We start from the raw sequence: 12,844 nt of genomic DNA on the forward strand, positions 1-12,844 counted from the left end.
GAGATGCTGTCGTGGATATATGGAAGAAAACCAGCCTATAGGGGCAACAATCAGGATTGCTTGCAATAGCGGTGTTAAGGACACTGTCTTATCGAAAAGCTAAACAGCTTCGTTAATGAGCTCAAGTCCCACCTACGTGAATGTTACAAGTGGCAATAATTCGAATGTTTAAATACATGCTTAATTGATCCACGGAGATTGTTCTAAACTCCTGAGCCGTGAACTTTGAGCTTCGCCTGGTAAGGCCTGTCGTAGCCTTGCTGCCGTTTGTGACGTTAGGATGCGATGGCGCGGCTGTAAAGGATTTAGGAATGAGACGGGTAGCAACTGTTTGAATTTGGCTGTAGTTTTGCTAGGAACCGTGAGAACGCTAGTAATGCCGAGTTCAGGGATCTAGGTAACAGTTGTTGTAGAATGCGGGTTTGTTGCGGGTTTGGATTGCCGGGCGTTTTCTTGTCCTATTCTCGAGCTGGAATAGTGGCGGTTAATTGTGGAAACGGCGGTGAAGATCTTTAACTATGAGTGCGGCTTTGATAGATGAGATAGGTTTGCGTGTTATGGCGTTGACTACGGCGGGGACATCGTAGGATGCTAGAGAACAAAGGTATATGTTGGTTGTTGGCTTTAGGGTGGTGGGTGTCGGTTAGAGAAGTTGAGGGGAGTAGGTTGGTCGAAGTAGTTGCGATTCTGAGTGGAGTATGATGGGTGACTGTTTAGCACGGGAGTCGAGGTTATGTTCGAACATTCCTCCACTATGGTAGGTACCGTTTGGTGTTAATCTATTTTAAGACCGTGCACTAGCATCTAGGGTAATTGTACCGTGTTGTTCTCTATCCGGAGAAAGATAGGGGCTAGGAGTTGACTGTCTCGCGAAGGGAATACGGTAGTTGAGTGGGGTGATATGTCGTGGTTTTCGTTTTCGAAGTGATGTTTTATGTCACGATAGATGACCTGCTAAGTGCAGTTACTGCAACTATTCGAAAGGGATGCACTAGAAGGTCACTAGTAATAGCTATTATAGTAAGGAAAAAAGTCAATCCTTTATACTTCTAGAAAGAATATAAGAATAAATTCCTAATTCTCTTAAGTGTTACTCGCGATATTCTCTATTCCTATAATAGGCGCTAGAGTTAAACGTCTTTTTAATTTAGCACACGATATCTACTACTACCGGCGTAGGCGGCTAAATACGAAGATAGTCTAGGATATTATAATATTTTAGTGTAAAGCCTAGTTCGATATTAAACTTAAAGAACTACCTAAGAAGGATATCTCTTTAGATTCTCCACATAACAATGAGACGGTGAATAGCAGGCCAGAAAAGGCCGCTTCGGGGGCCGTTTTAAGCCTCCCATTCACTGGCGACGGTCTTGGCGTCACGTGTATCTAAGGCCACGGCCAATGTGACCTACTGCCACTTTCCTCTCTTTTTGGCCGTTGCATGGCGCCTAGCCCCGCAGCGACCTCACTGGAGTGTCGGCCGTTCCTGGTCCCACTCGTGATACTGCGGCTGCGAGCCCGTTCCAACCAGGGTCCGGAAAGAAGGAGCCATTCTGGCTCCCCTTTCAGCACCTTTTGAGCACCTTTATTCCCTAGATTCCATAAATATCGACCGCCATGACTCCCGAATTTTCATTCTTTCTTCCCGCTCGCCAGCGATCTTCTCATCATCCAATCTGTTTCTCCGGCAGAACCCTGGTGTTTCGAGTGGATTCTATACACCCTTGATCAGTTCCCTATTCCCTGCCGGACACTGCTCCCACATCATGCCTCGCCTTTCACGTCCTGATTTGTTAGACGATGAGAGCGACGCGAGCTCAGAACTGCCTGAGATCTTCTCGAACGAAGCCTCAGAAACCGATTCGGCCACCACATCTGGGAATTGTGATGACGAGGATGAATCGGAGTCCGAGGATGACTTTCCCATGGAAGACGAAGAGAAGCAGCTTCCACCGGAGCACTATCTCCAGGAGGCAGAATGTCTCGATGTCTCCCAGCTTCGGCAAAAACGCTACAGCCCAAGAACCCAGGACAAACTGGATGAGACGCGGGACTATTGGGACAGGTGAGAGCGCGCCATTCCCATGGTTTCTCCAATTGCATTTGGTTAATTATTCCAGGTTTTGCGAGGGCGGAAAGCGGGACCCTGTGGAGTGTTTCTTCTGGCTCTCTGACACAGAGGAGACGATCCGTTTTTTGAAAGCTCTCTTTTCCTGGCGCTGTGATCAGCGGAGGGGGAAGAACGGGCGACGCACGCCGGGACTGAAGTATAAAAGCTCGCTCGAGACATTCTGGAAATGGTGGCATCTGGTCTACAAGGCTGGAGTCGGGCATGGACTTAGTAAAGATACGATCGTCAAAATCGAGGATGTGAGTTTGTTGGTCCGCTAATCGGTCAGATTGATCTGTTTATGGCTGACAGCCCATAGGTGCTTGCGATAGTTGCGACTGAGAAAAATCTCTGCTTCGATCGGCGACCGAAAGCGACCATGTATATTGAAGATGTGGCCGAGTTTGCTCGTGTGGTACTGTCTACGACGGAGATGACTTTCCCTTGTGGCTGGTACCGGGTACAGCTCCTCCTGTACTGTCAACTGGCCGCCATCACCGGCAGCCGGCCTGGAGCGCTCTTGAACCTTCGTTACCGGGACCTCATGTTGACCCTGGTACGAGACCCAAATGGCCATCGTCCTCGGCTTTTCATTTATATGAGGCCGGAATTCACAAAATCATTTCTTGGCAAGAAGGAGTCGTAAGAATATTCCCCTAACCCCGAATCCCTTCTTTATATCCATGGTTCTTTTCACCTTGCCCTGTCGTTGTCCTTCCGTTCCTCTTTTACCCTCCTCACAGCGATATGATTTCGAACCAGGTCAGCTTAGCTGATTGCAATAGGAATACCTTCCCTATCCCGGAGATCATTTTTGATCCTACGCTGGTCCTTAGCCCGCACATTTTCTTGTTGGGCTTGCTTTTCCGAATCGGGGCATTCAAGACTCTTTCTAAAGACGGTCGCGTGATGAACTGTCCAGAAAATTTGTATAGTCTTCGGGTTTTGAATGGACTTGGTCAGCAGGAGTTGAAGTTGAGACCGGAAATTCTTGATCAATATGTTTTTTGTCACGCATTGAGAGAACCCAATGGGATTCGAATTGCTCTGGAACAAAATCTGACAGGCGGCTGGCTACGTTATCGCATGAAACGTGGGGGCGAAATTACGGGTTTTGAGGAGGTCACGAAGCCCTATGGCCTCCGGTATGGCGCAGCGAAAGCATTCAATGATAGTCGTGAGTGGCCCTTTTTTAGACTCTGCGCTTCTTGACTAATAACTTCATACTATACAGCGGATGTGTCAAATGAACTACAAAATGTGATGCTACAGCATGCCAGCATTGACACATTTGTTCGGCACTACAGTGTTGGTATTCACGTTGATGCTCAGGCAATTGTCCGAGGCATGCCCGCTCAGAAGCAGCTCATGCGTTTTGCCTGCTCGATGAGTCGGTCTATCGATCCGCGCAGGCCATATAGGCTAGAAGATTCGAGCTGTGTCAATCAAATCCCACGTGTGATTGCCATGGAAGAGTTCAAGCAAGCACGAGAGCAGGCCCGGGACGTGAAAAGACGGACGTTTGAAAATGCTCAGTTCGCTCTCCAGCGCGAGTTTGGTGATGATCCTCCGCAGGAAGGGTCAGTTTCCCGCCATCTGCAGAAACTCCACAGACGATGGGAACTGCGAACGAAAAACGTGGACAACTTACGCAAGAAATTTGAACGTGCAGAGGAGCAGTATAATCTTGCTGTACGTGATTTGCGGAACGAAAAAGGACGACAACGCAATCGCTTGATCCGTGAGAACTTGGAGAGGTATAAGAACGAGCAACCGGTGATCGACAGCGAACGGCAACTGTCCGGAAAGATGGTCGACGAAGAAGTAAAGGTCGCTTTAGAAAGTACCGGCTATATGACACCACAGCATATGACCCTTATCGACACCGTCCTGACGATGCCGGGTACGACGGTTGAGAAAGAGTATGAGCGTCGAATTGCTGCAATCAATGCAGTGATTGCGGTATGTGATGCAGAAGAGGGCGCACCCTCGCGGCCTACTGTCACCCAAAAACGCTCCGCCGATGCTGCCAATATGCCACCAGCTGCCTCCTTGCCTAAAAGGAAGAATCCAATCCATTCACATAAGAGCGACGATACTTTTTCCGAGGCTATCGCTTCGGTTTGCGTCAAATCTCCAACAGAGAGACCAACGATCTGCTTTATTTGCCTTGGTAGCCCTAGGCTGCCACAAAGCGATCGCTTGAGAATGTACAAGAACTCTGGATCTCTGAGCCGACACTTCGTCAACAAGCATATCAAGCCGTTTCCAAATGACATGCGCTGTGAGTGCTCTATCTGCGGGGAGAGGTTGGAGTCAAAGTCTGCGTTACTGAACCATGCGGAAAGGGTGCATGGAACTGTCTCCCGCTCTTCTAAAACAGCCCTTGGTATGGCATAAATACGAAATAGTCTCCGTTTTCTCACTTCGTGAAGATGTTACCGGAGTTCAGGGTTAGGAGCGCGATATTTGTTGTCTTAACTGGGATCCATAGACTTATTTAGGTTTTGGTAGAGCTGGTCTTTGCCGTGTGACAAGAATGTTTGATCTTCGCTTCCACAAATTTGGTCAATCCCGGGTAAAAGACACTTTGTAGTCACGGAGTATGACCACATGTACTGTATCAACTTTCTCGTGTTGTGGTCTTCATTCCTTTACTGGGTGTAGCCGTTCTAAGCATAAATCTCGTCTCGTGGCAGGCCGCGTCTTTCCTTTATTTTCCCGAGCCACAGTTTCCTTGAAGCCTCAAACTAGAGATAGTGTTATTGACGGACCGACGAGGCCACCAGTGCACATGTCTGTGCTTTATTTCTAGGTCTTTGGTATGGGTTGCCTTCTATTTTTGAAGCCTATAAGCAGTCGCGAATTACGAGTCCGAATCATGCAGGGGTAGTATGGTATCACAGCTAAGGACTAGATTGCAAGTGACAAGTAAAACGGGCATCGGTCTCCGGGCGTCTTCCATATGGCGTTATACACCCCGTACCTTACAGACAATTTAACGTTGTTTGCCTGGATACTGGATACTACTAAATTGTAGTATCGAGGACGACCAATTTGATAATAAGATACTTGATCTGATGATCTTATTGAAATGATCCACAGATTAACTTACGGAGACCGTCTACGTAATCGCGCCAGGCCCATCAACACCCTCCCGGTATTGAAGCTGTGTGGGGTACGATTACTGTATGTTACAACAAAGTTATTCCGGTATGGTGCAGATTACCATACAAAACATACAGCGTTGTTGGCGCGTAATGAATAACCAAGTGTGACAATACGGTGCGGGGAACTACAGAATTTTTCCATTCCAAGTTGACACCGCCTACCCTGAGCCCACCCTGAGCACACCCTGAGCCCACCCCTGAGCCCACCCTGAGCAAACCCTGAGCAAACCCTGAGCAAACCCTGAGCCCACCCTGAGCAAACCCTGAGCCAACCCTGAGCCAACCCTGAGCCAACCCTGAGCCAACCCTGAGCCAACCCTGAGCCCACCCTGAGCCAACCCTGAGCCCACCCTGAGCCAACCCTGAGCCTATTCCCATCCACAAATGAGGCATCCGCGAAATTGAGTTCTGTTCGTTCCGTGCTCAAGTAACACATAGCAAATACAAATTTCTATGTACTCACTGTTCAAGTTCAACTTTTTAGATTCTGGTTTGTATTGGGTTTTGCTATACTTGTTGTTAAATTTTGTCTATATCAAGACTATAATGTTCTTTGATCTCAATCTGCTCAACTTGAAAATATGCGGCCTTACAACATAATGTTGTTTACCATAAGATCCAGTGAGCTACAAGAAATAGACGTGGTCACGCTTGGACAGAATGGTTCGCTATGTCTAGATTTCTTAACATTTGTTGCATACGGGGCTATAAACGCAATTCACACTACAAGAGAGCAGAGCAGCTCTTGCGAGAACGACTAGATCGTCCCTTGGGCGATGCTTGGCCGCCAACAGTTGTTGCTACTGGATTTTAGCAAAATACGATACGTAGTTAGCAAAACTTACATTTTTTAGAGAATTAATCGATCCTGCCGTCTCGGTGGCGGATAAGAAATCCACCGCAGCGGAACCAATTGGCCAGCGCTCTAGATCATTCACGCCAACAACGCCTTCATCTTTGTCATATTTCTGCATGAGCCGCATCGTGATTGACGGAAGCGCGGCAATATATGCAGCTTCAGATTGCTGCGACGTGCAATCTACACAAAATTCTAGAGACGCTGCCATTTGTTAGCCAGACAAAGCAAGAGAGGTTCACCAACCGACCTATTTTGATGGTCCCGTCGATCCCGAACAATATCTCGTCACACGCCAGAGACTGATGCGCAAGGCCAAATAATGCTAAATAGCAGGCGCCATCGAGGATCTAAAAAGTCAGAAGAGCTCATCAAACAGGCTATGACGGGCAAACCTGGCACATGATGGATCCCAATTCTGCTTCGCTGGGATAAAGTGTGGGAGAAATCACAACATGCGCGAGGGTCAACGGCAAGTCGTCAACCAAAAAGAACGCAAGCTCGTCGTGCATATAGCATTCATGCAAGGTGAGGACGTTCCTATGCTCGAGACGCCCGAATTTGTGGATTAATCTTTGAGCGTTCTGCCTCCGGTATGTCCGGATGGCAACCATGCGAGATGGACGGGTACGGCGCGTGGCAATCGTAACTTTCCCGGCAATCTCATATGTAATTACCTCCCGATAGGTATCCCATGGCGACTCTTGTCTTACAATCAAGACGGACGCAATATCTCCAACACCGCACAAGCGTGGTAGGCATAGGCTCTTACGAGGCCCAGTGACAACCTTCGATTGACTATGGCGGCGCAGTATGGCAGCTTTCGTAGCGTGAGTCTCGCAGGTGGTGGGTCCCAACATTGAAGTGGGGAGCTGGGATTGGGCTTTGATAGTGTCAAGATCACATATCATGTTCTCTGTGTATGGCTTGGTTGACATGATGTGAGAAGTGTATTACTTCCAGTTTGACAAGCGCAAGCATTCAAAGGGAAGTGTGATCCTATTTATTTATACGCGCAGTGATACGAATTGGTATTATATAGAACCTCAATAACTTTGTCGATAATTTGAATGTTTTTTTGTTTTCTCTGCTCAAAGATAGGAGATCGCAGCTATGATCGACCGCCATAAGACGAGGCTGCCGAGCCACGGTTCCCATCATCCCGCATTAACATGGCGCCCTGAGTCAACTGAGGCCTTGTTTCACACGAATCGACACATGGCCTGACTGCTCAGTATATTGGCTTCTCCATTAACTACCTCAGGATTCTGTTGCCCATAGCAGTACTAAATGCTAAAGGGATGTTATCCTCGAATGACATCTAGATTGTGTATGACCGAAACATTGAGGGTGTGATGCTGTCTGCTTTCAAGCATCAAGCGTTCCGATATGTCAGACCATAGGATACGGCAATTTTTCTGTTGCCTCTATCCCTATCGGTTATTATCGAGCGAGTCTTGTAATTGCTCTGGCTTACTGAGAGGATTACGTTGTCTACAGTAGATTGTTCAACCCACCATCGTACCTGGAGATCCCATATTCCATGGACTGATGGACCTGACGCTTAGTAGATTCTCCATCAACAATTCTGAGTTACATGTCCAACGCGTTGCAATGGCTAGTCATGCTACCAAGGATAGCTAAGAAGAAGGAGGAGCTTCTCAATCATATAGCCGTTCATCATCCGCAGCAGCACACCTCCGGCACTTGGCTTCTGGCTGTGTCTGTGCAGAACAAAAGCCAGACACAGCATGTGTTTCCACTTCTTCCCTCGCTATAATATCTTCGTACCTGCTCAGTAGCAATTGTGTGGCGAGGTGCATCGTGGCCCACTCCCTGGATGAAATGGTGTCGGAAGCTGAGATGTGATCAGATGCCGTTTGTAGGTATTGGATAGTATCGTTTATCATCTTCGTACTGATTTCTGTAGTGCTTAGATGTCTCTTTCGTTGCATCTCTTGCGTTGCCAGTTTTCGTGAGAGGGTTGAGGATTCGGCTGCTCTCTTTTTCCCTTCCAGTGGGGATAGGTCTTGAGTTTCAGCCTTCCTGTCGGTTCGAGGCGATGTAGACTCTCTTGGGCTAGCAATAGTGGTAGCAACAGAGGTAGCTACAGAGTCAAGCAGGGACCGGTCAACGGACGGTTGGAAAATTTGGCTTGCGTTGCCGTGATCCCCGTGGATAAATTGGCCGACGACCCGACGGAAGTTTTCACCCGATTCATTGCCTCCATGAAACAGGTTTGTTAGCCAACCGGATTTCTCGAGAAAGGGGATCTAGAAGGATGATACCAGCTTGCCATGTATGTCCGTTTTGACCTTCTGTGTCTGGGCTAATGGGCCTGTTCGATACCCGTGACAATTTGTAATCCATAATTGCTTGGCTCCTCTAGTACAGGTATTGTAATGACAAGATCTTGTAGGGAAAGAAAAACTTGAGAGAATCGACCATAAGGACAATCATGGCCTTTTAAATGTTGTGGGCAGAAGCGGTCATGTCAACCGTGAAAAGTATATTCACAGTTATCATTTCGCCGGCTAGCCTTATCAGCACCGGCTCCTAGGAGCTCTGTGGATGTCAATATGTTGCCTCAATTGCGGTACATAGACCAACGCGACGATCGGATCAAGGATATCCGTATCCACATGGAGTCCAAGCCACCAATTGATTTGAAGGATATTCCCAGGAGCAACATGGCTGCCAGATCATAGTTGATCATGAATAGGAACGTGTGGAAGGGAGTTGCATTTCGACGCCTCGGCGGTTGTCATTCCCTCATCATTCAGCCGCACCGAAAGCCACAATAAAAGATATGATCGACCGAGAGTCTGTCTTATGGTTCCAGGAGCTTTGGAGCTTTTAGGTTTATCAATAATAAGCCTCTAGTTTCGCGTTGATATGATAAGGTCCGTTGAGCGTTTTCATTCCAGCACCTTTGACTATGTACAAGTAATGAATGGTGTCACAAGTTGATATCAACGTTCATGATGGTACACGTTGAACAACAACAGCATGTGAATCCCCCTCCTCCCCCATGAAATATCTATCTGAGACATGTTGGTTTCATTAATTCAATACTGGGACTTGGTTAAATTTGGTCAGTCAATGGCAAAGGGTAGCTTCCCCGATCACAACTAATTGTGATAATGTGAAAAGACCGAGGCAAATTATGTCAATACCAGCTACGGAAAGACTTCCTTGAGCGAGCCTTTGACCAGCCTTGAAATGGGGTTCACATCTCTGTTTGCCTGTTTAGGAGATGTGGATAGATTATTCACCCCTTTTACATGACAGTAGACCCTGGAACTACCGGGGTGATTCCAGGAGCTGATTTAATTCCGAGATATTGAACTTCTTCGGAACAGGTGTTTAACTGCAAGTGCCCTCATCGAGGAATTGCCTATACATAGTGGCACTACGGCAGTTGGTACTTAAAAGACGCCTGGTGTCGCTCATTATTAGCGGAGTCAATTCTTCAGAAGGCAGCCCTGTGTAAAGAGCACAGAGCACATATAGCCTTACAAGCCCGGAAGGTTTGTTCTACTTCAGCTTTCTACCTCCTACTCTTTACTTGATTTGGCTATTTCCCTGAGCAAGATCCGTCTCACCCTTTTGCAATCGGTAAATCGGTTCTTTCGGACACCAAATGCCTCCGAATACTGCCAGGGCCCTGACTCGGAACCGTTTTGTTATTATCTTCCTCAGCATTACCTCGCTGGCCATTGCCAGTCTCAGTTCTGCCACTGCACACTTTGCGACGGTTCTGCGAGACCGCGCAAAATTCGACCTCGTCACCCCCAGCAACGCTAGTTTGGATATCACATTCCAAAAGCTCATGGAAAACGTCCGCCAGGACATGGTGATTGTGGCCCTCATCTCAACCCTGTTTTCCATTTTCGGGGTTGCCCTTGTAATCCACCCGAAGTGGCAACAAGAAAATTGCTACCTTCGAAATTACTACGGCTTGTTTCAACTCTTCGTCGGCTTAACCGTTCTCTCTATAGGGGCTTATGCTGCCAGCCGCGTGCGTGGTTTTCAAACTTCTTTTTCAATCTTTGACAGTGAGAGCCACTTTCCATACTACAACATCATGTATTATGGAGCCGTTAGCCAGGCCGCTTTCGGGGTTCTAGTGGCCATCGTGTCTCCGGTGCGCTTTGTACGTGACCTGCGCGGCCACTAGCAGAATACGCGCACCGAGCCCACAAAGTAGTGGAAGTGGCGGTTTGGGGGTGTTTCCCAGAGTATAGGAATTATTTGAATGAGAGACAGTGGCAATGGCGACCGTTCCTGATAATCTTTGGAATGATGAGGGAGGCCAGGGGAAGCGGGAGGGTGGGGGCGCGCAGAGTGAAATCCAAATCGATTGAGAAATGCGGCGGATGGAGCCATGCAAATAAATTGATCTTACTACGGAATTGCTAATACCGTTCACAAATTAGATTGCTAGACTGTATTTATTTTTGGTCTGATAAGCCAACCGATCATGGCCAATTTTAGAGCAGTGTCCTCACGTTAACGCTCATCCTGGAATTGCTTGGTGCAAAAGATTATATGTGTAGAGACTTCAAAAACCTGACCCTGGAAACGTGTGAGCCATCCAGGAATTACATAGCCAGGAAATCGTATGTAGCTTGTAGGACTTTAGTTGATATTCCTGTTGACAACTGTATCAGCCATGGGGACCCACACCTTGGTCCTGGAAGTCCTTTGCTCCTGGAGGCTCATATACAGGTTCTGGGAGCACAGAAGCTGATTCTAGGAGCGAAATAGTCCCCAGGAAACCCGACGTAACTTCCGAGGCCTTCCTTTCTTACTAAAGCCGCGGTCCTATTAATAGCTTCATTAACTTCTGGAAACTTAGGCGTAGTTCCTGGTACTATGAATTGACCTTTTGGAAATGATCGAATGACTCAGGTTTGTGCGCAGGTCTGGTGAAGGTGTGTAGTAAGGATTTTTCTTGACCCTCAGAGGCATAAAATTGACTCTAGGTCCCAGAGATAGGGCCCCAGGAGTGCAACAGCTCCCAGATCCGGACGATGTGTCCCCAAAGCCATTTACTATTCATTCAGGAACTGGACTGAAGGTCCCAGGAATAATTTTTGGTTCCTCAGAAATATGAAGGGCCCCCGGAGCTAAGTTGGAGTTCCGAGGGATTAAGCAGCTCCTGTAATTGCTTTTGACGTTTCCAGGGCCAATTCATGGATTCCCAGAGTCCACTCAAAACCGGCAAGAGGAATTGTCAAAGATTACTGTATCCCGCCGACCCCAGAGTTGGGTGTTTTCTCCAATGTCCGTCTTCACACTCAACAAGGCTGCACTTAGCTGAAACGCCAGACAAGGTACCAGCGCGTTGGAACTACCGGGACTCGGTTTCATGCCGCGACACGTTCTAGAAATGAAGCGATACTCCCAATAGCTTTTGGTTCGGGTGTGAGGGTCTCACGTATACATAGAGATGGATATTGTCTCGAGATGAATAATCAATATTAAGAACAACTATAGTTGACTCTAGATACAAGACGTCGCGCGAGGAAGCAAAAGAAAGGTAGCCTCCTCGCGTTTAGGGGGACCCAGATACACTATCTGGGTCCGCCATAACGTTCATCCTCCACTTATCGTATATGCTTCATGTGTGTGCCTGACATCGGGTGAAATTCTACCTGCCAGTTACAAGGTGGAACGGTCGCCTAAGGCTCGGTGGAATTTATATTGATCAGTGTTTCATTTGTTTACAACCATTACTTGTTCCAAACTCCTATCTCACTGGAGTTCTCTACATCACGACTATGCTCTCAATTGATTGCTTTGCATACCCCAATGCCGAGTAGCATCACGAGCGAGTGATTGACGATCGCTTCTCAAAATTCAAGTCCATTTCCATCACGCCTACGCGAAAGCTGCGACCACCTACGCTCGGCGGGAATTCAGTCGTACCGACCGGCGAAGCGATGTAGTGGTAGAAGATTCTCGCGGCAGATGAGCTCCTGCTAGTCTGGCTGAGCGCCGGCGGCTACTATGCTCGACTGATACCCCTGGGGTTCCCACTGACCGCTGACATGGCTGACTCTGACTAGGATCGTTTGGTGATGAAATCCTGGCCGTGTCGAGTTCTCCGTCAGGAGATGGATCAGTTGCCGTCTGGACAGAATGTGTCCCGGCATCCGACGATAGGACTCGGAGTGGGCGAATCAAGGTGTGTAGAGTTCCTTCGTTTCGACTGTAACCATCAGCATCCTGATCGTTGCAGAATTGAGACGACCTATACTTACCAGACACAGCATGACGTGCCGAATCCCACACGGCGCCTTTCCAACCATTCTTCCGCACAGGCTAGGTGAGAAAGCGCTTGGCACTGACCACAACGCAAGATCACGCACTCGTTTGCATGGTCTCCATCCTCGGCCAGGCAAAACACACAGTGGATGTCGTTGACCTCCTCACTCGTACTGAGACTCTGGAGCGTCAAGTTTTGGAAACCGGCCAGGAGATTAGTGGCCGACAACAAAATAGCTGGTCGAGCCGGCGACACTTGCCACGGAACATTGTTCGTTCGCAGCATTGCAGCAGTGACAAAGGAATTGATTGACTGCACTGGCTCGGAGCTATCTGACGGGGGAACCAGCGAGTCTTGTCTGATCCCGCGACGAGGGGCCGACCGGTCAGTGTTGCCTGATTCCGCTAGGCGTCGCCTGGAGGTTGACGATATAT

The 12,844-nt window shown here is 48.1% G+C and overlaps 4 protein-coding genes across 4 annotated transcripts; 2 read left to right on the forward strand and 2 right to left on the reverse strand.

The window, feature by feature from the left end:
• Nucleotides 1-1,766: 1,766 nt before the first annotated feature.
• PENARI_c028G03021 (DUF3435 domain-containing protein) lies at nt 1,767-4,510 on the forward strand (the record flags this gene model as incomplete). Its single annotated transcript, XM_022636180.1, has 5 exons — nt 1,767-2,065; nt 2,121-2,370; nt 2,430-2,752; nt 2,896-3,287; nt 3,345-4,510. The coding sequence occupies 5 exons, from the start codon at nt 1,767-1,769 to the stop codon at nt 4,508-4,510; spliced, it is 2,430 nt and encodes an 809-aa protein (XP_022483910.1).
• A 2,006-nt stretch (nt 4,511-6,516) lies between these two features.
• On the reverse strand, nt 6,517-7,074 carry PENARI_c028G10295 (uncharacterized protein; the record flags this gene model as incomplete). Its single annotated transcript, XM_022636236.1, has 1 exon — nt 6,517-7,074. One exon carries the CDS (start codon nt 7,072-7,074, stop codon nt 6,517-6,519), a length of 558 nt encoding a protein of 185 aa, XP_022483900.1.
• A 689-nt stretch (nt 7,075-7,763) lies between these two features.
• On the reverse strand, nt 7,764-8,506 carry PENARI_c028G06633 (uncharacterized protein; the record flags this gene model as incomplete). Its single annotated transcript, XM_022636205.1, has 3 exons — nt 7,764-7,860; nt 7,928-8,409; nt 8,486-8,506. The coding sequence occupies 3 exons, from the start codon at nt 8,504-8,506 to the stop codon at nt 7,764-7,766; spliced, it is 600 nt and encodes a 199-aa protein (XP_022483986.1).
• Nucleotides 8,507-9,779: 1,273 nt separating this feature from the next.
• PENARI_c028G03313 (uncharacterized protein) lies at nt 9,780-10,316 on the forward strand (the record flags this gene model as incomplete). Its single annotated transcript, XM_022636186.1, has 1 exon — nt 9,780-10,316. The coding sequence occupies one exon, from the start codon at nt 9,780-9,782 to the stop codon at nt 10,314-10,316; it is 537 nt and encodes a 178-aa protein (XP_022483946.1).
• Nucleotides 10,317-12,844: the final 2,528 nt, after the last annotated feature.

The sequence above is a fragment of the Penicillium arizonense genome (assembly GCF_001773325.1).
Source record: "Penicillium arizonense strain CBS 141311 chromosome Unknown PENARI_contig028, whole genome shotgun sequence".
NCBI classification, from domain to species: domain Eukaryota; kingdom Fungi; phylum Ascomycota; class Eurotiomycetes; order Eurotiales; family Aspergillaceae; genus Penicillium; species Penicillium arizonense.